The sequence below is a fragment of the Charadrius vociferus genome, unplaced genomic scaffold (assembly GCF_000708025.1).
Source record: "Charadrius vociferus isolate BGI_N301 unplaced genomic scaffold, ASM70802v2 scaffold1746, whole genome shotgun sequence".
Lineage (NCBI taxonomy): Eukaryota > Metazoa > Chordata > Aves > Charadriiformes > Charadriidae > Charadrius > Charadrius vociferus.
This window is the reverse complement of record NW_009648913.1, coordinates 199,411-225,503: the sequence shown is the minus strand read 5'-3', so window position 1 is coordinate 225,503 and position 26,093 is coordinate 199,411. Positions and strand designations below refer to the sequence as shown.

Below are 26,093 nucleotides of genomic sequence, written 5' to 3'. Positions count from 1 at the left end.
ATGTCTGACTTCGTAGAAAGTGAAGCGGAGGAGTCAGAGGAGGAGTACAACCAAGATGGGGAGGTTGTACCCAGAGTAACCAAGAAGTTTGTAGAGGAAGATGAGGACGGTGAGTCTGTCGGTCTGTTCTGAGTTTGCTGAATTGTTTGTATGCCTTGCTGCTCTATTTTAAATCCCGTGACTCTGCAGATGGAGCAATAACTGTGCTATAATAGCATAGCCATCTGTAGTCGATAATCTCGGCTGTTTAAGTGCTTCCCTTCCTCAAAGTGCTTAGGTGGTTTTTATATTTGGCAATGGAAAGTACGCTGCCTCACCCCAGTGGGACTTCCAGTCTCACAATTTGATAGTAAACAGTAAAAGCAGAGGAATTCTCCCAGTGTGACCACTCCACCTGTTCCCTCTGCAGAGAGAGCATGAGACAATAAGTGGGGTTATGGCAAGAGAAGCAGGCTGGGTTCTGTGTCAGTAAAAGTATTCCATTAAAACTCTGCATGGGTAATGTGAAGGAAGGTGCCATTTGCACAGAGCTGAGAAGGAGTCTCAGCAGATAACCAGTGAGTACATGTCTTAACACTTGCTGCTCTCCACCAGACGAGGAAGAGGAGGAGGAGAATCTCGATGATCAAGATGAGCAGGGGAACCTGAAAGGATTCATTAACGATGACGACGATGAGGAAGAGGAAGAGGAGGAAGAAGCCAGCGACTCTGGAGACTCTGAGGACGATGTTGGCCACAAAAAGAGAAAGCGCAGTAAGTTTTATGGTGATTGTTCATCATAAAACCACAGGGTAATGCTCTCACACTGCCCTGCCGGAGAGCAGAGTTCTCTGTCTGCCCTGGGTGTCTGCATGGGCTGGATAAGCTATTCCCTTCTCACTGGTTGGTCCATTCCCAGATTAGTAAAGGGAGAGCGTAACTCATCTCTGCTTTCTTCTCTTAGCTTTTGATGACCGCCTGGAGGATGATGATTTTGACCTCATTGAAGAGAACTTGGGTGTTAAAGTCAAAAGAGTGAGTTGTGTTCCCATGCTGCTGTTAATGGTGTGGTGTGTCTTTGCACAAAGGAAGGTGGGTTCCTGCCTGGAGGGAGCGAGTGGTACCTCCCATCTGCTCCTGCCCTCTTGGAAAGGGAGAGCTGAGTGCATGAAGGAAGCAGGATCTCTCCCTGCCCAGACAACTGGGAACTGGCTTCCTAGAGCTTGCAAACCACTTTCTTCTGGTTCCTAAAGTCTGCTGTACACCTCCCCTCCCACCTCTGCAAGACAGTCTCGGAGGAGCCCATCTTCCAATAACTTTCTCCTCCATGGTGCTAACCTCAGAGTCAGCACAGGCTCTTACGGGCTCTGAAGCTCCGTCTGTCACGCTTGCTAGAGACACATCAAGCCAGGCTAACTCTGGTGGTGACACATGCAGGTGACACGGGCCTGGACGCAGTACAGTCCTCAGCAGGCAGTTATGTTGTGTGCATGCTGCGCCCAACGAGCACGGCTGCTGAGGGGGTGGCTTTTCTCCCCTGTGTGCTTGTGCTGGGCTCCATCCCGCTCCTTCTCAGGTGCCACCTGGGGAGTAGAAGTGCAGTTCTGGCCTGGCAGAGACCACACTGAGCTTGAGTGTCTGTGCCAGGAATTACGTGCAACTAACAAGTCATTTTTACTTGCAGCAAAAATTCAGGCGTGTGCGAAAAATGTCCGATGATGAGGATGACGAAGAGGAAGACTATGGAAAAGAAGAACATGAGAAAGAAGCCATTGCTGAAGAAATCTTTCAGGATGGTGAAGGCGAGGAGGGAGGGGAAGCTGTTGAAGCTCCTGTTGCTCCACCAGAAGAGGAAGAGGAGGAGGAGGAAGATGAATCTGGTAAGTATAGATGGTCAGTTACATCCAAAGTTTGTCCTAGGATTAAAGCACAGGAACCAAGTTAAGTCACCAAAGGCTGTAGCTCTGTTGCGGTCGAGGTCTTGCTGGTCTGATTAGTACAATCGCTAGAATTAAATGTTTCTGGGTGGCTGGTTTAGTTTGTCTGTCTAAACTACTTTGTGCAGAAGCACATTACATGTGCTGAGGTGTTGAACATCTCCTCTAAGCTGCCTCCAAAATGGAAATGCTTCGAAGGAGGGAAATTGAGGCACTGTTTAGGACCTACTAGCACAGCGCATGCCTGCCCTGCTTCTCTTCAGCAGCAGCCTGTTACCACTGCTAGTACCATACTGAAAGAGTTTCAAGAATTCTTTGTCTACTGTCCAAAGCAGCAAGGCCTTTTCTGAGTGTATTTTCAGTGCAGTGAGCTGCACGTAGTTGCCAGATGGCTTTGCCTGTGTTTGGAAGTTCATTCTAGCTTGCTATTGTGGTTCAGACTCCTGGAATTCTGAGGTTGGTGTAGGAGATGCTGTGGGTAGCTGGGCAGACTGACAGCCAGTGGCAGCCTAAGTCTGTGGTGGAAGCTTATAGTTGCGCTGGCTCAGCTGAGCTTTGTCAGAGGTACCAGTTTAATATACGAGTGTTCTGACCATTAAATTGTTTCTCAATGTCCAGACATCGATGACTTCATTGTGGATGACGATGGACAACCTCTGAAGAAGCCAAAATGGCGAAAGAAGCTCCCTGGATACACAGATGCGTAAGTATTGATTGGAAGTTGGCCTGGAGCCTTGAAAAGAGTGCTCAGCGTATTTGATGCTTGCAACTGCAGCGTGATTCAGCTTGTGGTTGGATACCGCTGGGCTCTTTCCCCAAAGGAACCTGATAAATTTAAACATGGGGCTTCTAGCCTGTTATTTCTTAAATGTCTGACTCCTTCCTTTCTCCCCTGGATTTTTTACAGGGATACCAAAACCGGTTTCTTAAGAGAAGTATTTGCATATAAAGCTCAGGGTTGTGTACCTTTCCATGAGTTTTTAGTCTAGGTCGAAACTAAAGCTTAGACTTAGGTGCTCTGGCCACCTCTGTGTGGCCAGAAGGATAGTCTCTGAACTGCACTGTGGGGCTGAACGATAGTTTCTGCCTTCCAGCGCTTTGCAGGAAGCCCAGGAAATCTTTGGTGTGGACTTCGACTATGATGAGTTTGAGAAGTACAACGAGTACGATGAGGAGATGGAGGAGGAATATGAGTATGAGGATGAAGAAGCCGAAGGGGAGACACGTGTACGACCCAAAAAGACTGCCAAGAAGCGCGTCAGTCGGCGTAGCATCTTTGAGATGTACGAGCCTAGTGAGCTGGAGAGCAGTCACCTAACGGACCAGGATAACGAGATCCGCATGACAGACATGCCTGAGAGGTTCCAGGTGAGAGAAGAGAGTGCTGGTGTGCAGGCAGAAAGCATTTCAGCTCCCACCGAGTACAGCAGGCCTGGGACCTGCAGGCTGGCTTTCTCACCTGGCTGCTGGCTAGATTTTGGCATCTCTTTTTCCCTCTTTGAAGATTCCAGCTGTTAAACGTATAGGCTGAACCCCTGCATTCAAACACATCAGTGACTGTTGTAGCTGTGCAAGCCCGTTCTTAGCACTGGTCATAGTTTCTCTTTGGCCACTGGGTGCCAGTGTTGCACTCCTGAGAGTGGTGAAGGGTTTGTGCTTTGCTGAGATGTCCTTTATGCTGTGTGCTGTTAGTAGTCCCATGAGTTGTATCTCTAGATTGCAAGAGTGAAGCTGCAGTGCCGAATTTTCTACCCTAGCCATGTGCAGCCAAGATGTAACTGTTCTGTAACACACTTTAATCCAAGCACTTGGGATTTGTACTGCTCTCGATGTGGAGTCCTGTTTGTGCTGCTAGGAATCATGCTGGTATCTCATATTTTTGTCTTAATTTTACCCTGCAATCAGGTTTTCCCTGAACAGTCTGTGTTCTTCAGTCTCCCTTAAGTGTATGTTAATGTAATTCTGTGCAGAGGCTTGTTACCCTGCTTTGTAAAGTGGGACGTCTGAAGCTGCCAGCTTTTCAGAAGGACCTTTTTTCCCATGCCAGTGTGCACAGCACAAGGAAACGCTGTGTGTAATGTCTTCTGGCCATATGTGGCCTGTTCAGACATTTTGTCGTCTTCACGGGTGTCAGTGATGATTAGAGCAGGCCTTCTGAAAGAGACTTGGCTGGGACTAAATGCCCAGAGAGGGTTTGGAGCTGCTTTATGTTCTGTTATTCTATGGCTGCAGCAAGAAACGTCATACCAAGGCTAGCACGGGCACAGAGTGGAACAGAGGATGTAGCTGCAGAGGGTTTGGGAGTCTGGTAGGAAGTGGGGGTACCCTGACTTGATCATCATGGAAGATTTCACACCGTTGCGGGCCTCTCCACAAGCCTCTGACAGAATTGTTACCTGCCTTTACCTAGTGTAAAGCTGATGTAGGTTTCCCGTCTGCTCAGAAGATGCAGACATTGAAGTGCTGTCCTCAGCAAAGCCCTGTGGGTGTGGGAGGTACTGAGACCCCATAAGCAACCTGCGGCTCAAAACAATAATTTCCAGGCTTGAAGACATGGTAGCACAAGCCCTGGTGTTGCACGTGCCTCTGCTCATCTTGTTGTGTTTTCGCAGTTGCGATCCATCCCGGTGAAGAGTGCTGAAGATGATGAGCTGGAGGAGGAAGCTGACTGGATTTACAGGAACGCATTTGCGACACCTACCATCTCCTTGCAGGTAAAGGACTATGCCTGGAACTTCTGTCCTAAGAGGACTGGAAGGTGCTGCAGATTTCCAGCCTGGAGATAATTGTTCCAGGAGTCTGCTCAGAGGAACGTGGTGCGCAATGTACCTTTCCTTCTGGTTTTGAGCAGGTTATTTAACATGCACTTGTCTTCATTTTCACATCCATAAAACAGGGCAAAAAGGAACACAGAGAAGTTGCAAGAATAATTGTCAAGAATGACTGAAAGATCTCTGAGCCACTGTGCTCTTAGGGCTAAACTGGTATTAGCCGTAATCTGCTTTTAGCCATCAGTTACCTTGTCCAGATGCTGCTTCTCCGTTTTCCTTAAGCCAGTCAGGGCTAGGATGATTTTCTGTGGTCTAAAATCAGAGCGTGTACCCTAAGCCTGTGTTCCCATCTAACAAAAGGACCATCGTTTTCCAGCCTTAGCCTGGGCTGCTCTTTTGGGGGTCAGCTCAGGAATACAATGAACACAATGTGTTTCTCCTTTTAGGAAAGTTCTGACTACCTCGACCGTGGACAAGCCAGCAGCAGCTTCAGCCGTAAGGGGCCCAGCACCATCCAGAAGATTAAAGAAGCCCTAAATTTCATGAGAAATCAACATTTTGAGGTAATTCGCGACTTGGCTTGGTTGCCAAGATAAGGATGCTGTCTTCTTATCCTGACAGGATTAGCAGAGGGGCTGCTGGAAGTGTTTAGGGTAGCAAACTAGAACAGGCTGAGGTACTGTACCTGGTTGCCTCTCCTGTGACAAAATGATGCTTCATTGGAAAGTGCAGCTCATCCTATGTGAGCTGTGGCAGCGTGAGTTTTTAAGGCCTGTTTGATGGGCCTGCTATCGTTGTGTTTCCCTGATCCTGGACAAATTGCTGCTAAATGAGGTGGAGGAATTTCAGGGTATCCTGAGTTTTGCTTGGTCCATTCAACCTATTCTCTGAGGTGTGCCTGATGTTGCAGCAGCTTTTTGGTGTATGCGGTGTATTCTTTGGTGGAATGGTCTCAAGAGCTGGGGCATGGCTTGGGACATGTCCCACACTGCTACCCTGTTAGCTTGTTCTCCCACATGGAACAGAAGCACTCTCTGGATTCCTGGCTGCCAAGAACAGCCCGGTCTCCTGCATGGTGGTGAAGAGTCTCATTTCTGACCCAGGTCCCATTCATCGCCTTCTACAGAAAGGAGTATGTGGAGCCAGAGCTGCACATCAATGACCTGTGGAGGGTCTGGCAGTGGGATGAGAAGGTGAGGGTTGTTTTCACTGGTTGTTATCCATCAATATTTAGCATGTTATGGTTTAACCCCAGCCGGCAGCCAGAACCATGCTACTGCCCACTAACCCCCCAGTTCAGATGGAGGAGAGAATCGTAAAAATGAGAGGGGGAAAAAAAAAAAAAGACTAGTGGGTTGAGATAAAGACAGTTTAATAGGTAAAGCAAAAGCTGCGCATGCAAGCAAAACAAAACACGGAATTCCCTGCTTCCCATCGGCAGGCAGGTGTTCAGCCATCTCCAGGAAAGCAGGGCTCCATCACACCTAACGGTTACTTGGGAAGACAAAGGCCGTCACTCCGAATGTGTCCCCCCCTTCCTTCTTCTTCCCCCAGCTTTATATGCTGAGCATGACATCACATGGTATGGAACAGCCCTTTGGTCAGTTGGGGTCAGCTGTCCCGGCTGTGTCCCCTCCCAGCTTCTTGTGCCCTCCCAGCCTGCTCACTGGCAGGGCAGTGTGAGGAGCAGAAAAGGCCTTGAGTGCTTAGCAACAACTAAAACCACTGGTGTGCTATCAACACTATTCCTCATCCCAAATCCAAAACAGAGCACTACACCAGCTGCTAGCAGAAAGGTTAACTTCATCCCAGCTGAAACTGACACACGTCTTCCCACCTAGCCTAATACAGCAGATTTTGTTTTGGCTGTGGAGACCTTGTGTGGTTTTTTTTTTGTATGTTTGCTATCGTGTGGTGATAAAGGGTTATCTGACAAAAGAGGGTTCAACACAGTTCTTTCCCTTCACCAAGTTCCTTTTGTGTAGTTATCTTTCCTGCAAGGAGTGCACGTTCATTCTCTACTATCAGGTAGATCCAAACCTTGATTATTTTTTTTTCTGTTGATATGATCCATCCCTAAGATGAGACCTGCCATATGTGTCACATCTGGGCTTGGCTGTGGATGAAGATTTTTATGATTATTTCTATATGACAAATATCCCAAGGTCCTGGGAGCCCCTATTTGGGAAGGGAGGAGTCAGATGTGCCACACAGCTATGGTGCGTTTCACTGGAAGTCTTTGTTCTCATATTAGTGGACCCAGCTGAAGATCCGCAAGCAGAACCTGACACGTCTCTTTGAGAAGATGCAGGCCTATCAGTACGAACAAATCTCTGCTGACCCAGACAAGCCCTTGGCAGATGGAATAAGAGCCCTGGATACTACTGACATGGAGAGGTATGGTGCCATGGCTTTCTTATATTCATTCCAAAATGACTTAAAATGTGCCTTAATTTGCCCAAACGGCACAGGCTCTCTGGCCACTGCAGTGCACTGACTTTAGCCTCCCCACAAAGACATGAGAAATATTTAAAATGAGAAATATTTACACTGACTTTAGCCTCCCCACAAAGACAGTAATGAGAAATATTTAAAACTTTTGGAAGGTGAGCCCAAGTGCTCACTCTGCCTGACCTGTAGCAGAGCAGGTTCCTTGAGTGCTCTGACCACAGCTCAGCTGCGAGCAAGGTGTAACGTGCTGGCTTTGCGTGCCATAGGCTGAAGGACGTGCAGTCCATGGACGAGCTGAAGGACGTGTATAATCACTTCCTGCTGTACTATGGGCGAGACATCCCCAAGATGCAGAACGCTGCCAAGGCTGCTCGAAAGAAGCAAAAGCGTATCCGAGAGGATGGTGAAGAGGAGGAAGGTTTGTCCCCAAACTTCATAGTCTCCTAATTGTGGGCTGTTTGAAAATCCTGGTTTAAATGAGTAGTAAGAAAGTTTGTTGAAAAGTCCATTTGTTTGCACAGAGCATCTCTGTTGTTTGCTTCCATCTCAAGTTAGTCCCAGGTCTTCCAGTCATCTCTGAAAAGGCTTAAAGTTTGCCACACAAGGTGCTGATTTTCCAGTGGACTGAATACCACCCCTTATGGCAGGAGCCAAAGCAAGGATCGGCCACCTTGATGTGTGTTTTAATGTGCAACCCAGAGATACTGCTATTAGAACTGCTAAAGAGTGAAACTGAAGAGAAGATAACATTTTCAGGGTGTTTTTCTATCCTTGAATAATTTTAAGGCTATTGTGACCTTTGAGGTGTGTTTGTGGAATTTAGGGACTCTTTGGACAACGTAGGTTGTGTTTGATCCCTTTGCTGTGCTTCTGACGCCCTGTGGCTGTCTGGATGCCTCTGTAAAGAGGCCTTGCTAAACATATCCTTCCCATAGGTGAAGGGGAGGATGCCGAAGATGATGAGCAGAAAGGGCCTGAGCTGAAGCAGGCTTCCCGTCGGGATATGTACACCATCTGTCAGACAGCTGGGCTGGGTAAGGGCTGTGCTCTGTCACACTGAGCTTGCAGTGGCCTAGCCCGCGTGCTCTTCTGGGTGGTGTGGCTTACCTGTAGAAGGAGGACTGGTATTTTTGCTCAATATAAGGTACAGTACCCCTGTCCTCATCGTTTTTGTGGTTTTTTTTTTTTTTTGCCCCAGATGGCCTAGCTAAGAAGTTTGGTCTGACACCTGAGCAGTTTGGAGAGAATCTCCGAGATAGTTACCAGCGTCACGAGACAGAGCAGTTCCCTGCAGAGCCCCTGGAGCTCGCCAAGGATTATGTGTGTAGGTCAGTGTGGGGCGATCTTTGTGGAGGTGCTGCAAATGTGACACAAGGGAGGGAATCTGGGGGCATTCTCAAGTCCTAAGTCTTCATGTTGCCTTTTTTCTTTTAGTCAATTCCCAAGCCCTGAAGCTGTGCTGGAAGGAGCCCGGTACATGGTGGCTTTGCAGATAGCCAGGGAGCCTTTAGTCAGGCAGGTCCTGAGACAGACTTTCCAAGAAAGAGCTAAAATCAACATTTCACCAACCAAAAAGGGGAAGAAGGTAAGGAAGGGAGCTCTGACTCTGTGGGTCATTTCAGGGAGGGATCTAAATAACATACAAATACTCATTTTTGCATCTGAAAACTTCTCACATGTCACTGCCAATCCTGAATAAATCTTAGAGTGGTGTGTGAGCTAGGCTGTTGCAGAGGCCAGCTCAGCAGCATGTTGCGTTTTCAGTCTCAGCATTTTATCAGACCTGATTCTTGCTGTTGAGATGTTGCCTTCAATTACTGGAACAGTCTCTGTTTCTCTGGGACTGGGAACGAGTTCCACTGTGTCCTGCTGGGGAAGCAAATGCAGACTGGCAGGCATAGGGGTGAGGGTGTATTGAATAAAAACCATTGTCTGGTACGGTCTACAGAAGGGTCTTTCTTCATGAATGCACTGCATGCATGCTGACTCTCTCCTCTCTCCCAGGATATTGATGAAGCCCACTATGCCTATTCCTTTAAATACTTGAAAAACAAGCCTGTGAAGGAGCTGCGAGATGACCAGTTCCTGAAAATGAGCCTGGCAGAGGAGGAGGCACTGCTCACAATAGATATCAGCATTGACATGAAAGGAGTGGAGGGGTGAGTCCTCACTGGCTGTGCCATCCATGCCTCGGCAGAGCTCGTTCATCCAGTGCCACCATGCTGTTAGAGCTCCTCTGTAATCCAAACTGCTCCTGGAAGTCATGACCTGGTGGTTTTCTGCACCTTAAAGCCAAGCAGCCTCTCAGGGTCTTGCTTTTTTCTTCATCGTAATGAAAACTTTAGAAGATGTCTGGCTTATTCATTTGAAGGCAAACTCTGAAGCCTTCAGGATTTTTGTGAAAGACGATGCTTGTTTCCCACCCCCCCTCACTGCGTGGCTCCTTGGTTCCTTTGCTGCACATCTGAGTAGCCACGCTGTGCAATATGGGTGTGCTGGAGTGGCTGTGGGCTGTCTGGTGTGGCACTGATCAGGCCCCTCTGTGTTGCCAGCATGGCATTCAGCTGCAATTTGTCTGGCAGCATAGCTTTTGCAGCTAAAGGAGTGTTTGATGGGAGGACTGGCTCTTCTCTAAATTTTCCGGGCAGCTCACTGAATCTGAGGTGCTGCTATCACATCCCTGTGCAGGAATCTGCCAGTGGTGGTGTCAATGCAGATGTTTGGAGCTGTTCTGTATCTGCTCCTCTCATTTTTTACAGTTATGGCAGCGACCAGACGTACTTTGAGGAAATCAAACAGTTCTATTATCGGGATGAGTTCAGCCACCAGGTGCAGGAGTGGAATCGGCAGCGTACGATGGCTATTGAGCGGTCCCTCAACCAGTTCCTCTATGTGCAGATGGCTAAAGAGTTGAAGAACAAGCTGTTGGTGGAGGCCAAGGAGTATGTCCTCAAGGTGAGATGAGGGACAAGTGAGTCTGAGTCACAGCTGGGTTACAAATGCTAACAGTCCTGCAGCATGCTGAGGACAGCTACTGACAGACCATACAAAGGCTTTTGGGAGGAAGGAGGAGGCAGGCAGGGGTCTGAGTCTGGTTCTTTCCCAAGGATGGAGAGAAAAGCAGATACCTCAGTGGCAGGGAAGATGGGCTCCATGGTTCTGGAGAGCTGGTCCCATTCCTGGCAGAATATACTGTCATGCTGCCTTGAGCAGTTCATGAACTTTCCCGTGGAGAAGGGCTATGCCAAAGCACCTACAGTTCATTTTCTCACTCCTCTCTCTGTTTCTCTGTTCTACCAGGCTTGCAGCCGGAAACTGTACAACTGGCTAAAAGTAGCTTCATACCGTCCTGATCAGCAGGTGGAGGAAGATGATGATTTCATGGATGAAAACCAAGGGAAAGGGATTCGGGTACTAGGCATTGCATTTTCCTCAGCCAGGTAGGAGGAAAGGAATTGCCTCTGGATCCATGTTCAGCTTTAGCAGTCCTCCGTGTCTGAGTGATCTCTGTTTCGCAGGGACCACCCCGTGTTTTGCGCCCTCGTTAATGGAGAGGGTGAGGTTACAGACTTCCTCCGATTGCCGCATTTCACAAAAAGAAGGAACGCCTGGCGTGAGGAAGAGAGGGAAAAGAAGGTGAGCCTTGGTGCACCTATTGTCGAGATGAATGCCTGCACATTGCTTTTGGTACTGTGCAATCCACTGTGGGCTGGAGAGGAATAGTCAGTCTGAAGACAGCTCAGGCCTTGTCACTCTCGCATGCAAGAATACTGCCTTTTTCCCACCCTGTAATTATTCTGGCGGGATGGTTGCTTCCAGTTAGATTCTAATTAATCTCTTCTGCTTCTCTTATGGGGAGTGGCAGGGCCTTGCCATTCCTGAGTTCTGTTGGTTTTGGGGTTTTGTGAGTTTCTGTGGTCCCAGCTACAGAAGCTTTCTCCCCTGTCCCTGATAACCTTATAATAGCAAGAGGCTGTGGGACCTCCTGGAGCCTGGGGCAAGCTTTTGACTTCCATTCCCTACCTGTGCTGATATCTTGTAACACCAGACCATGAGGCCATCAGTGCTCCCCCTGCAGAGCCTTCCTGTTTGTCCTTACAGTAGTCAGGAGCTACAAGTCTGTGGAGAAGGCATTTAGCTGTGCTCATGTCGTGGTGGCAGATCAGGGTGGCAGTGGGGGAGGATTTGCCCTATGAAACAGGAACCCAGGACCGGTCGCTAGCTCAGTACAGAAACCCTCCAGCTTTTCTACTCTGACATGCCTCGCTTTCCTTTCCAGGCCCAGGATATTGAAACTTTGAAAAAATTCCTCCTGAACAAGAAGCCTCACGTGGTGACAATCGCAGGCGAGAACAGGTCAGTCTTTGTGTTCCTTCCACTTCCCAGTCTCCTTGCTCATGCCTGTCCACATCTCACTGTTTCTGTTTGTGGTGCGAGGTAACCCATTGGGGTTATCTCCCTAAGTGATTCCAGGACCCAGCTTTGCACTCTTCCCTCAATCCCCTTGGCCGTCTCTCCCTAGGGATGCTCAGATGCTGATGGAGGATGTAAAGAGAATTGTTCATGAGCTGGATCAAGGGCAGCAGCTGTCCTCTATTGGAGTGGAGCTGGTAGACAATGAACTGGCCATCCTCTACATGAACAGCAAGAAGTCTGAGGTGAACCTTCTGTTATCTCAGCTATCCCTTAGTCTGTTGCTCACTTGTGCTGTCTCATCCTCCATTTGTTGCTCTGGCCCTGCCTTCTGTCATCCGCTGCCTCACGTAATCCATCTAGATAGTGATGTACTGATCTTTGGGTCAAGGCAAAACATCTTATTTAGGCTCCCCTGAAGAGAACAGCACCAGCAGATGTACAAAGTAGATATTGATGGAGTCTGAAATGAATCTGGCTCAGCTGCGTGGATGGGGTTGTCTCATGCCTAGTTGCAGCAGAGTTCCTGGGAGCATTTGACCTCAGCTCTCTTTGCCCTGAGCACCCAATACTTCCCTTGTTCCAGTCCCTGTCTGATGTGTCTTTGCTACTTGTGCTATAAAGTGTGAAAACACCATCAGGGTTCCCCCTGTTTCTCTGGCCTCTTGCAGAATGAGTTCCGCGATTACCCACCTCTGCTGCGCCAAGCCGTCTCCCTTGCTCGCCGCATTCAGGACCCCCTCATAGAGTTTGCCCAGGTCTGCAGCTCCGATGAGGATATTCTCTGCCTAAAACTCCACCCTCTGCAGGTAACTTTGCTTTTTGGGATCCTTCTCTGCAAGAGAAAGTGGCCTGGGAGGCCTAAGACTAAGTTTACTGTCACATAAAAGTATTCCAAGTTGAACTGGTGCAAGTTCTGCCTGTTCTATGCCATACTCAGGCTACAAAGCACTTATTTTTTGCCTCCTTTAGCTCATCTGCTTCCTGCCTTTAGGCTGTTCTCAGGGGTAACTCTGAGGCGCAGTACAGCTCCGGAGAGCCAGTCTGTTGTGTTTGGCTCGGCTTCCTTACGGCAAAACGTTGCACGTGTCTTCTTGCGAGGCTAACACCTCTGCTTTCTGTCAGGAGCATGTGGTGAAGGAGGAACTGCTGAATGCCCTCTACTGTGAATTCATAAACCGTGTGAACGAGGTGGGAGTGGATGTCAATCGGGCGATTGCGCACCCTCACAGCCAGGCTTTGCTGCAGTACGTGTGTGGCCTGGGACCACGCAAAGGCACTCACCTGCTAAAGGTAAGGAGGCTTCTTATGGAATGAAGCAATTCATCACCGATAATGTGCGAGTTGGCCTGATGGCAGTGCTGTTACAGGATGAGTCAGGGTCCCGTGTGCCAGATGCAGCTGACAGCTCCATTGAGGTGTATTTTAGTATGTGTTATCTCACTGCGCTTAACCCCGAAGCTGCGCATGGACTTATGTCCTTGATAGACCCAAGCAACTCAGCAGATCTGTCAATCCTATCTAGCTCCTGAACCCACGGGAACGGATGCGCTGTTACAGTATCAAGACGCCTCTGTACTGTAGAAAACACAAGGCAAAAAGCCAATGCTTTTCCTGAGAGTTGGAGCTGTTCCATGTGGAGTCATCTCCTTTCATACAATGTTGAGACGCAGGCAGGGGGCAACGATTTATGAGTTGTGATGGGCTTGATTATGTCAGATGCTTTGAACACTGCGGTGTCTAGTGTGAGTCCTCTGCTCTTCCTGGAGAACCCTTGTGTTTGAATAGCAGGGTTTATACTCTTACCTTTCTCCAGATCTTAAAACAAAACAACACGCGTCTGGAGAACAGGACCCAGCTGGTTACGATGTGTCACATGGGACCCAAGGTGTTTATCAACTGTGCTGGCTTCATCAAAATTGACACAGCATCGCTGGGCGATAGGTGGGTATTGGGTTGCATCTGATGTCATGTGGGGATGGAGTTAGCATGAGCAGCAGGCTGAAGCAATCTTCTTCTGTGGTGTCCATGTTCCCAGGAGCTTCTGTGTGGCTTCTCTGATGACTGGCCAAGTTCAGGTGTCGCTGGTTATTAATCTGATTCTTGTGGGCAGCTAAACTCGCACAGCAATGTCAGCTGCAGAACATTAATTATATAACTTGCTATGGTTTGAAAGGCCCTTTGTGGTCAAGAGGAATTAAACTAAAAACAGTTGTTCCCTAACATAGTCGTCATGCATGTCTGTCGTGCGCTTTTTTGTAGTTTCTGCCTAGTCCCACCATCAGTATTTTATTTTTCTGAAGCTTCAAACTTGAGGCATAACTTGGCAATTTAGCTTCCTCTTAAACTAGTAGCAATATTGGGAGGTTTGTAGAGCATTAGGTTACTGGTAACTAAACAAGAGATGTGTGTTTGGAGGACAGCAGTAACCTAGTTTCTGAATTTCTAGCTGCCTGCTTTGCGCATAAGGGTGACCTGTTGGAAACGTGCTTTCTCTGGGGCTGACACAGTATCCTTCTTGCCTTTGAAAAGCAGTCTGAGAAAGCACACCTGGCCGAATCCTTACTCTGAGTGATCCGGCCCCGCTAGGTGCCTGGTTCTTGCAGGATACAAATCCCAGACATGCAGGGGGCAAAGTGTAGATTCCTCCAAACAGCTGGATGCAGATGGCTGCATTGCCAGTTGGTAACACTTATTTTGTATGAGGAGAGAAACCGTAAAGACCTGTGTGCTCACAGAGCAGCTTATAGCACACGGAGTGATCAAATCTAGATAGCATCCAAAATGCCTGGCTATATCTTTGCTGTGCAGGAGCTGCAGACTGGAATTTCTTATGTCTTTCCTCGACTCCTGTTGATTTAGCAGTGAAGAATTCATTGGGTCCTTTTTAGAGTAGTTTGTTCCACTGAGGGCAGCGGTGGCAAAGCAGCCAGACAGCCACTAGTGGTGCTCAACAACGTGATTCATTATTGAGGTGAAGGAGGTGACTCTGGAACTCTGCAGAGTCCTTGTCTGAACATTGCTTTCATTTTATTTCAGTACCGATTCCTACATTGAAGTCCTAGATGGGTCTAGGGTCCATCCTGAAACCTACGAATGGGCAAGAAAAATGGCAGTGGATGCCTTAGAATACGATGAGTCGGCAGAGGATGCTAATCCCGCAGGAGCTCTAGAGGAGATCTTAGAAAACCCAGAACGTCTGAAAGACCTGGATCTCGATGCTTTTGCTGAAGAACTGGAAAGACAGGTGTGCTGAGAAGCAGAGGGGAAGCTCTACTGTCCAGCTCTGTTTCTTAAGTTTTATAGCTGGTGACCCTTATCCTTTTTAGGAGCAGACCATTTAGCTGTTGCCATTGTAAAATGTATAAACAGCCATGATGAGTATTCAGTGTCTGACAGTGGCATGTAGTAAGTACTTACAGAAAGTACACTTGGAGCAGAGGGAGGAAGGAGGCAGGAGACAGTAATTAGACCATTTAAGCTGTCCTCCCTGAGCTGATCTAACTTTTTTTCTGAACATATCAGTACTTTTTACTTCTTCAACACCCTGTAACTGAGTTCAACAGTTTGATGGTACCCTGTGCATTGCTCTTTTTTAAAGTTGCTGTTTGATAAGTTCCTTGAGTTCTTTCACAACTTATACTGGATTCGCTGTTCACCTTCTTCCTGCTACTCATGGCTTTATAACCTTTGAATACCACACAGGGCTACGGTGACAAGCATATCACTTTATACGACATTCGAGCTGAACTAAGCTGCCGGTACAAGGACCTGAGAACCCCATACCGTTCTCCAAACACAGAAGAGGTCTTCAATATGCTGACCAAAGAAACTCCAGAGACTTTTTATATAGGTACATCCCTGGTTTCTGTCATCCTAAGTTGACTTAGGATGTGTAAAGTGGGGCAGAGGAATCTTGGTGAGGGTGATGTTGGGACGGTGCAATGTTTGCCTGTACGTGGAGCAGCTTTTCAAGTACCTGGGTAGTCTCCTAACACCTTTTTGCACAGCTACCTTAGATCGAGGGAACTGCCCAGCTCTATAGTTGGCTTTCATTTTTTCATTCTTTCCTTCTCCTCTTCCATCACACCACAGGTAAAATGATCATCTGCAATGTGACTGGGATAGCCCACAGGCGGCCACAAGGAGAAAGCTATGACCAGGCAATACGAAATGACGAAACTGGCCTTTGGCAGTGTCCTTTCTGTCAGCAGGATAACTTCCCAGAGCTCAGCGAGGTGGGACTGCTTCTCCTTCTCAGGAGTCTGTTTTCTGCAGGCTTGAGCGTTTTATAGGGTTTTTGGGAAACAAGGTATCAGAGCCAAGATTGTGCCTGCAGTGCCCCAGGATCCCAAACTGAATGTGGCCTTTGGCTGCAAATATAATCTGTTCCATTTTTGACTAATTGCTTCAGTACAGATTTGGCAAGTCCTTTATAGCTGCATTATAGATTTTAGTGAACTGGGCTAGAAGTGAAATGGACCTGGGGCTAAGCTGACCGGTTGTTTGCACATACATAAAGCAGGCTTGTTTGTGGTCTAGGATTGTGTTTTACGCAGAGAAACTGCCCGTGACACTGAGAACAGAAGCTTGTTCTGCCACCTGCTCAATTTTAAGAACTTATCTGGCCTCCCTGCTGCTTAATGCAGCTGTACTTTAGGTCTCTTCTAAACATTGCTGAATTCCAGCCTTGATAATCCTCGACTTTAAAACCCTATAGCGTTCATTAGAAACCAGCCCTAGCTGCAGGCTTGTGTTCAGCATCTAAAAATGTTCTGACCTTCCTGGTTGCAAAGCCCTATAAGCTGAGCAGGACTGAAGCAGGAAGATTGCATTACTGGGTAGCATTCGTTGAAGTCCTCTGTCCCCTGCCCTTCCCCATGTCTCTGCTGGCCGCACCAGTTTGCTGACACAGCTTTTAGACTTGTTTGAATGTGAGCTGCCGAGGCTATTTTGTTTCCATGCTGAATGACTTTTACTTTTGCCTTGCTCAAGGTTTGGAACCACTTTGACAGCGGTTCCTGCCCAGGTCAGGCCATTGGAGTGAAGACACGTCTGGATAATGGCGTCGCTGGCTTCATCCCAACAAAATTTCTTAGCGATAAGGTGGTCAAGCGACCAGAAGAAAGGGTGAAGGTATGAAAGTAGTGGATTTTCACATATCCAGCAAGAGCTGGAACAGGGCAGAGCCAATACCAGAGTCAGAGTTTGGTTAATAACACTGTTCCCTAAATGACGTTTCAAACCTTATTTTCATTTAAGGACTTTAAATGAGCAGCAAGTTCAGGTTCTGGTTAGTGTCCTCCCACAGTGCAAATCTCTTTCGGCAGCTGGTGGGAACCATGTTAATCAGTTAACATGTTGTACTGCGGGAGGATTTATTATAGTCTGGCTAAAGTCTAGATTTAGGAGACCAGAAGGCATTCTAATGCAGAGCTGCCCTTTGTTTCTGGCTTTCTAAAGAGTTCACGGAACTGCTGTTAGATATGCAAGGGTCACTTTCCTTCTCTCATGGCTTTTTCTTCTGTCTCAATTCCTTTGTGGAGGTCATCGGAGTTACCGCTGTTGCTCAGGTCAGAAAGAAGCAGAACCATATTTTTGTCACATGATAAAATAGAGGTTTAACATCTTTGCTGTCTTTTGGGGTCCCCCTGACAGTCCATGTAGGTGATGGATAATCCTGTAAGCTCAGAGGTCTCAGCATTTCTTTAAAGAGTCGTTAACTTCAGCATGGTTAGCTGGACTAAGACACTGCAGTTTTTGTGGTGGTATTTTCTGTTTCCCGTTTAATTACAGCAGTCCTTTGGGTGACTTCCACTCTGTTTCTGAAGAGACTTAACTGCTGTCTTGCAGATCTTGAAGTCCAGTTTTGCTGCTCTCATTGTTAAAGATGCATCAAATAGCAAACATAATTGTCCTCAGCCTCCAGATATGCAGTTTCCTGTGTGGTACGGGGCATAGGGAGTAGACATGCTGGAGAACTGCCCACTTTTCCTTTAATCTCTTTTGATTCTAGTCATCTTGGGGGTCGCTTGTAAAGGTTGTATCAGTCTGAAGCAGGTGAGGTAATTTGTACCTCCTTCCTGGCAGCGTGACCCCGCACAGATCGCTCTGTAGCGCAGGGAGGCTGGCGTATCAGCCAAACCTGCTGATCAGCTTTGCCTGCCCCTCTCCCGTAGGTGGGAATGACCGTTCACTGCAGGATTATGAAGATCGACATTGAGAAGTTCAGTGCAGACCTGACCTGCAGGACCTCGGACCTGATGGATAAGAACAATGAGTGGAAACTGCCTAAAGACACCTACTATGACTTTGACTCTGAGGCAGCAGATCACAAACAGGAAGAAGACATGAAAAGAAAGCAGCAGCGGACAAGTGAGTCTCTCTTTTTTTTCTTTTTTTTCTTTTTTTTTCTCTCTGCCTCATAATGCCAGCCTTCCCAGAGCTCTTCGGGAGAATAAGCACAATTAGACATAACACGTGGAATAAAGCAGTTCCTCTTGGAAGCCTAAACACTCCTTTTTGTCCTCTAGCATACATCAAGAGAGTAATTGCTCACCCGTCATTCCACAACATTAGCTTCAAGCAAGCTGAGAAGATGATGGAGACCATGGACCAAGGGGATGTGATTATTCGGCCAAGTAGCAAAGGGGAGAACCACCTCACTGTCACCTGGAAGGTGAACGATGGGATTTACCAACATGTGGATGTCCGAGAAGAGGGCAAGGAGAATGCCTTCAGCCTCGGCTCCACACTTTGGATTAACACAGAGGTAAGAGCATTGCAGAGCATGTCTGGCAAGGAGTTGGTGGGGAAGAAGTACTTATTTGGCAGGGACAGGTTGGCACAGCTTTCCTGTCCTTGCGGCTGCCTTCAGGCTGTTGGAGACTAACTTCCACTGCAGATCCCAGATTCTTAGACAATATTCAGCTCTCTTTTTTTTTTTTTTTTTTTCTCCCCTCCTTTCCCCTCCCTCAAAGCATCCAGCCTTGCTGTGCAGAATGTATGACTGAGAGCTGTATACTAGAATCAGAGTTCCTTATTGTTAAATACCTCTTCAAATGTTTTAAATGTGTTTGTTCAAAGGAGTTTGAAGACCTGGATGAAATTGTTGCTCGCTATGTCCAGCCAATGGCTTCTTTTGCCAGAGACCTGTTGAATCACAAATACTATCAGGACTGCAACGGCGGAGACAAGAAGGTGAGCCTGTCCCAGGCTGTGGTAGGTTGTGTGGGAGATAAAGGAGCATAGAATAAGTTTTTTTGTCTCAGGATGGTCTTAAACTCTGAGTCTGGCATGAGCTGCTGCTGGACTGAGCTCTCTGATCTTTCTCTTGTTGCTTGGGGCTTGGCAGTCACTTTCCAGCTGTGGATCTCAGGTAGGTTCTGTCTGGGAGCAGCGGAGTTAGGACATGAGAGTGTGGTGTGCTACAGTGGTGTGCCAGAGCAGCAGAGGGTTGCCCTGCCAGCAGGTCTCGCTGAAGGGAGAGTATTGGCTTTCTCTGACCTGGTGACATTTGTGCACCAACCCTGTGCAGAAACAGTGCAGTTGGTGGTCCTTGTTGAATCACTGGCATCAGGGCTGGGAGGAAAAAGGGCTGACTGCAGCACAGAGGGAGATATCCATAGGCCATGTGTGTTGCTGAAAATGCAGGCTCTCCTTGAGCATTTCTCTTCCCCTCTCGCTCTCTCTCTCTAATTAGAAGCTGGAAGAGCTGCTGATAAAGACCAAAAAAGAGAAGCCAACATTTATTCCCTACTTTATCAGTGCCTGTAAAGATCTACCTGGCAAATTCCTCTTGGGATATCAGCCTCGAGGCAAACCGAGGTAAGTGAGAAGCAAGCCCAACAGCTGCAGCTGAGTACTGCCAGTACCACACCTCAGCTTATTGCTGCCAGTTTTTCTTCCAGCTCTGTCAGTATTGCCATAAATCGTGCCTCCCCTTACCCAGGGTTTGGCTTCTTGACACTAGAGGACCCATGTCTGGGAGTAAATCTCACTCGGGAGACTCCTGTGTTTCTAACCAGCTGGCTGCCACAAGCAGCACTGCCCCGTGCAGGGGCTGTCACTGGGGTATGGGCAATGATTGATAGATTTTTGCATGGAAAAGCATGGTATTTTGGAGCACTTGTTTGAAAACAAAATAAAAGTGACTCAGGTAGGTCTGTCTGTTTATTACCAGTATGGCCATTGCCTGAATATGTCGGTCTTACCTATTGTGACTGTGACCTGTTTGTGTGAGGGTGCTGTACAGCGGCAGGTGTGGCGCTGAAGCAGTCTGTCATCTCTTGTGCTCTCCTGCATTCACTGCTCCTCACAGGATAGAGTATGTGACAGTGACGCCAGAAGGATTCCGCTACCGGGGCCAGGTCTTCCCTACCGTGAACGGACTCTTTCGATGGTTTAAGGATCATTATCAGGACCCTGTTCCAGGTGAGCACCCCAAAATCTGAGTGCCTCAACTATTTGTTTCATAGTTGTCACGCAGCAGAAGCAGTTAGTAAAGGACAATTCCACGTTCTTTGTCCCTGAAATGTGTCCTAGGATTTTCTATAAGTGGGAAGTTTCAAAGCAATGCTCAAGTGTTTGGCTTCTGTGGACACATTGAGAGATCTCCTGAAAGTTAATCTTTCAGCCAAGTGGGCCATGCAGCAAAGGCTGCGCTTCTCCCTTTCCTCTCCCTTGGCCTTCCCCACCATACAACCCTCATACACCATTCGATGGTAAAATAGCATCTTGCCAGTAAAAGCACTGCCTGCATTTTTTCAAATCCTGAGTTTCAGGTCAATAGCTGCTCTTCTGGGAGAACTAATCCGTCTCGCTTGGTTTGTATTTTTTGCAGGTATTACGCCCAGCAGTAGCAGTCGGACCAGGACTCCAGCCTCCATTAATGCTACTCCAGCTAACATTAACCTGGCAGGTCAGTGCAGGCCTTTCCTGGTTGGAATTGGGACACGAGCTCCTTTTCCAGACTCTGCTTTGTCTAACGTGATGGGTCTATCTTGCAGACCTGACCCGTGCAGTGAATGCTCTACCGCAGAACATGACCTCCCAGATGTTCAGCGCCATCGCTGCTGTGACAGGCCAGGGACAGAACCCAAATGCCACCCCTGCGCAGTGGGCATCCAGTCAGTACGGCTATGGAGGCAGCGGAGGTGGCAGCAGCGCGTACCACGTAAGTGTCACTTAAATTTCTGAGAGGAGGTGCTGCGTGCCTTCTCCTGGTTGTTAGAAACCGTCCCATGGGTGCTCCACTGGGAGCCTAAGGAGTTACTCGTTACCTGGGATCATCCAGTCCTAGTTGTGTACCTGTGGTGCTGCACGGGGGAGCCTGGCTGGATTCTTGGACCGGGTTTCTTCTCGCCTCCTGTGGCTGAGGAAATGAGGCACGTTAATACAGCCCTGTGCTGGGGAGAGCTGAAGCGAGTAGCAAATTGCTCTGGCCCCCCAAGGAATGCGGCAGGGTGGAGAGGTGGGATCCAGCGGTGAGGGCGCACAGCCTTCTGATTGTACCCCTGAATTGGCAACGTGAGCTGCCAGTGGAAGAGATTAGCTGTGAAACTATGCGCTGAGTTTGCAGGGCTTTTCAGATCAGCGTGCTAATCTCCAAGCTGCACCGGCAGGCGAACACCTCAGCCTGACCGAACACCCAGAGGCTTTGCAGGGAGTAAGATGGAATTGGACAGTTTCGGCTCACGCTGAAGCTTTTCCTCATGTGTGTTGGTGCCTACCTCCTCCCAGCCCACGCTTCCAGCTCCCTAGCTGATCCCGAGGCTAAATCCAGCTGCAGAAGGACTGAGGTGCCTGGGTACAAAAAACACACCCAGCCATTAGAGACCTAATGAAGAAGTGCTGCAAGACAAGGCTTGCAGGGAGGAGTGATCCTCTTTTAAGACCACCTTGGGAGGATTTCACGGAGTTTGGCACAGTAATGCTGAGCTGGGGATAGGCAGGGACTGTGGATAACCCAATGTAATTATCATCAAGACAATCTGAAGGAAAAGGGAGGTGAACACCAGGAGGCAAAGAGACTAAGCAAAAGGACAAACAGTGAGCCAGCCAGCTTGGGGTGTGGGAGGGAGCCGTCTCGGGAGCTGCTGCACCTTCTTGCAGCCCACAGGGGAAGAATTCATCTGTTCTTCATGCTCACGGCAAGATGTCATTTCTGCTAGCTTGCCCCAAGTGTCTCTTGTGCACACCTCTTGTTTGGTTTAAGCATCACCCCTTGTACCCTGGGCGGGGGGGAACAAGGAGAGCAGGCTGTGGTGGCCCTGCTGGCCCAGGTTGGGTGGGCAATCAGGGGAACAAATGTCTGTGCTCAGCAGGGTGTTACTCCTTTTGCCATACAGCCCCTATTCCCCGGGCAATGGTCACTGCAAACTTCTCCTTGCCCAGTTGAGGGGCTCCAGCAGGGCTGGGAGTGTGTGGCAAGGGTGGGCACCAGCTTCCCAGGCGAGCGTGCCAGACCTCCGCCTTGCAGCCTGGCAGGGTTTGCCCTCTGTCCCTTAACACTCTCTGCTCTCTGCAGGTCTTCACAACTCCAGCACAGCAACCGGTGGCCACCCCTCTGATGACCCCCAGTTACTCCTACACTACCCCCAGCCAGCCGATTACGACGCCCCAGTACCAGCTCCAGGCCAACACCACACCCCAGTCCACCCAGTCCCAGACGCAGTCCCAGCCATCGTCCAGCTCCAGGCAGAGGCAGCAGCCAAAGTGAGTGACTCCGGTGCTGGGTGCTTGTGTCCGTCTGTGTCCCGTGTTGATTGCTTTTGTTGATTTTTTTGGACCCAGCGTGGTGGGGTTGCCTTGCACCTTCCCACGTGGCACTCTTGAGGAGGGAGGGAGGGCAGGGAAGCTGTCCCGCTAGCGTGACTCACCTTCTGCCTGTGTCACTGCAGGACCAACAGTCACGCTGCGATCGACTGGGGGAAGATGGCCGAGCAGTGGCTCCAGGAGAAGGAGGCTGAACGGAGGAAACAGAAGCAGAGGTTGACTCCTCGCCCGTCTCCCAGCCCCATGATCGAGAGCACGCCCATGTCCATCGCTGGGGACGCCACACCGCTGCTGGATGAGATGGATCGATAGGCCATGCTGGACCTGACCCGTAACCTCCGCTCTCTTCTCTAGGAAGGGGAAGGGAGAGTGAACAGTTGAAAACAACTTTCCTTCCCTTAGCCGCATAACTCCTGTTATATACGTCGTGAGATGGTGGGAAATGACTCTTGGTGACGCGCACCTGAGTGAATGAATAGACTTGACGGGGCTGGTCTAAATATACATACTATATATATATAAATATATCATAGGAAGGGATGCTGCAGCGGCCTCTGCGCTCCAGGCCCTGGTTCACCACTTCGGAAGCTTGGCAAAGTAATTATGAGGTCAAACGAGTCTGTCCTTGTACATGCACAGCAGTCTGCTCTCCCCGCGAAGACTAGGAAGCAAGCGTAGCTGAAAGTGCAGACCATCAGCCTGGAGTGAGCTGGTTCCATTTGGATTCTCCCAAACCCTGACTGTCAGCTCTCCTTGTCCTGAGAGCACAAAGCAAAGTCACGGGGGTTGTGAAAAGCAAACCGGAGTTCTCAAAAAGTTTCGGTTGTTGTTTGCTCCGTGTTTTCATGCGTAAAGGGCTCTGCGGAGTCTGTGCCGACCCCCAGCTGTGTTCCTAGGGCTCTAGCACAGCAGCTCTGGGACTGGGGGGGGTGTCTTGCTGGAGAGAAATGCAGCTGTCGTACCGAAGGCTTGCTCTCTCCTCTGGCTTCTTTTGGAACAATATTTATTTAGTTTTGATTTTTTTTATTTTTTTTTTTTTTTAATCAGACTGCGAAACAAAACGCCAGCCAACAGCAGCTTTCTCAAGCACGGGACAGACATGTGGGCTAAAAACGCTGCAAGAGCAGCCGCTCCTATGGTTGGAGAATGCGAAGCAGATGGGAGCGCATGGCATACTCCTCCGTATCCGCTTAACCCTGCCCGGTTGTAACCAAGAGGGGTGAATAAATAACAGTGTTTCTACTGAGCGCTAGTTGAGAGGTTTTCTGCCTGCATCGCCTGCTGCCTGCCTGACCTCTCCTCTTAGCGATGGATTTGCTGAGAAACAGAGTTCAGTGGTGAAAGTCGATGCTCCTCCTTCCTTTGTTGCTTGGAAGTTGCCCTCTGTGTGCTGAAACTTTCACAGAGCAGCTGATTGCTGTTGAGCTGATAAAGAATAATGTTTTAGTTTGAATGCGTTGTATAGAGACATCTCGCCGCCATCCCAAGCACCTCCCGGAGGTCCACCTCTCTCACTGGCTGGGAGAGGTACTGGGGGGCCTGGGAGGGAGAGGGGGGCAGATAATGCAGATCACTTTGGTCATGTCAGAAAGAGCTCACTGCAGAGCGACTGCCAGCGCTCGGAGCCAGTTCTGAACTGAAAAAGTTCCTGCTGCCCACATTTTCCTCTCTCCTGCTTTGTTAGTAGGGATTTTCTATGGAAGCAGAGTCTTTGTTCCTTCCCAGTGCTCCCGGTTAGCCTCCTCTCCTAGGAAATGAGCAAGAACAGCAGATCTTAAGAAACAAAGGTCTTTTTTGCATGTAAATGCTCCTGAAGAATGGCGGCAACCCAGGAGACAAAGCAAAGCTGTTTCCACAGAGAAATGCAGGTCCTGGCTTCCACACCCTCTCCTCAGCCCTACTGGGGGGCTGACGCAGTCTTGTTCCTCCCCTACAACTGTGCGGGTCAGGCTGGAGGACCCGCCGAAGGTTGCAGGTGTACTAACCTTATGTTATTTGTTTTATTTTACGAAACTCTGTATGACGGGAATTTGACTGGGAGCAGCTCCTTATATCGGACCCTTACGGGGAGGGGTTAGTTGTGCGTCGTCGGCTCCTTTTTGGCTGTCTTTGTTTTTAGTTTTCCCTTACTGTCAATAAAAATTCTACTTTTGGGAAGCTGCCCGCATACGCCACACGTCTGTGCTTCCTGCGGTGACGCTGTGGTTGCCGCAAGGACTTTGCACCCATTGGCAATGCTCGAGAGGGTGCGATGCCTCGCTACAACCTCGGTATTCCCCCCCCCTGCCCCGGGCTCTTGTGGTCCGCTTATTTCAGGGATTTGGGATTGCAGCGCACGCTTCTCTGGGAACAGTGGGGTTTGCACGGGGCAGCTCCGGTCTCTGCGCCTTGGTGCTCTCTGATCTCCCGAGGCTGTGTCGTAGCTAAACAGGAGCTCCTATCGCTCCAGCTTTTTCTGATTCTGGAATTGGGTGCTGGTGGGGGAAGATCTTTCTACCGGCCTCAGCGGGGAAGAGAGGGGACGCTGTGCCAAACCATGCTCCTCGGTCAGAAGTTGGTGGCCGTGCCCTGCCTCTGGGCACTGCTCTCAAATTCTTCGCTGTGGGAGCCCAGTTATCCGCGAGGGGAACGAGTTGGGCTGTGATCACCCGACGGCCAGGCGGGGACACAGCAGCATCTGCCTTTGTCCCAGGCCTGGAAAAGCTTCTATTGTCCTACTCCTAAGAGCTCTTGTATGGCATTTGAGGAGCCACTGGGGAGGGACAAGGTCCCTGCTCCTCCCAGAGCAGCCCCCGCTGGTCGCTGCCATTGCTGGGGGCTGGAGAAAGAGTCAGTCCTGGTGTGGGAGCACCGTGCTTCTCCCAGCCTGGGAAAAGGCAGCAGAGGGAGCTGGGATAGTGCAATTCGCTAACTGGTCCTTCAGAGAAATACACCCCTGGGGAGCTGGAGCTCAACCATCTGCAGCAGTGGAGCTAAAATCGGGGCTCTGCTCCGTGCCGGCATGGGGACAGGAGCTGTGTCCCCAGCCAGAGCAGTAGCTCGGCCATCCCCGGTGCCCAGGAAGATGACATGAGCCGGTGGGAGCGGAGCTCAAACCCACTCAATACCCACCCGCCTCCAGGCATTTCCCCTCCCGCAGCCCTACGAGCGGGATCAGCCTCGGGATTTCCCCTGGAAGCTGCCGCCCGCCGGTGCGATCCTTCCTCCCCCACCGAGACGGGGCCGAGTCTGCGCCATCTGCTCGAGCGACCAACTTTATTACACAGCCAAGAGCAGCGAGGGGGGAGTCAGGGCCGCCGCTCTCGTGTGGGCTCTGCCTCAGCTTTGCTTTTCAGCCTCTTCTTTCTGTTTCTCTCCTTCCTTCTCCTCTTCCCGCTGGCGGTGGGGACCGGGGATGGGGGGGCCGGGGCCACCTCCCTGCCCAAGCCCTCCTGCGCCGGGGCATCGCTCAGGACGGTGTTGGCCGCTTCCCCCAAGTCCGTCAGCAGGGCCCGTGGGTCCTGCCCCATGGAGAGAGGGGCTGCGGGATGGCTCAGTTCCCCATTTTTGGAAGGGCCTTTCTTTTTCAGACCTTTCCCCTTCTTTTTCTTGTTTTTCTTCTTCCCCTTCCTCTCTTTCTTGGCTGCCTTGGGGGGGGACAGCGGGCGGGCGGACGAGTGATGCTCCACTGGGACGGCTTCTCCACCCACACAGCTCCACGGGGGGCTCAGAGGGACCCCCACGGGTCTCGCTGCCCTGTCGATCAGCTCCCCACCAAACTCATCAC

At 49.6% G+C, this 26,093-nt stretch overlaps 1 protein-coding gene across 1 annotated transcript; it reads left to right on the top strand.

Annotated features, from left to right (window-relative positions):
• On the top strand, positions 1-22,639 carry SUPT6H (suppressor of Ty 6 homolog (S. cerevisiae)). The gene is made up of 37 exons (XM_009887238.1): positions 1-109; positions 595-753; positions 944-1,014; positions 1,500-1,502; positions 1,664-1,859; positions 2,535-2,619; positions 3,011-3,284; positions 4,529-4,630; positions 5,134-5,250; positions 5,791-5,880; positions 6,942-7,084; positions 7,405-7,556; positions 8,074-8,172; positions 8,337-8,466; positions 8,573-8,723; positions 9,143-9,297; positions 9,898-10,093; positions 10,439-10,578; positions 10,657-10,774; positions 11,418-11,494; positions 11,661-11,796; positions 12,223-12,360; positions 12,677-12,844; positions 13,368-13,495; positions 14,591-14,798; positions 15,257-15,404; positions 15,647-15,789; positions 16,547-16,687; positions 17,731-17,926; positions 18,085-18,323; positions 18,638-18,751; positions 19,254-19,378; positions 19,872-19,984; positions 20,394-20,471; positions 20,560-20,726; positions 22,080-22,267; positions 22,453-22,639. The coding sequence occupies exons 1-37, from the start codon at positions 1-3 to the stop codon at positions 22,637-22,639; spliced, it is 5,184 nt and encodes a 1,727-aa protein (XP_009885540.1).
• The last annotated feature ends 3,454 nt before the right edge of the window (positions 22,640-26,093 follow it).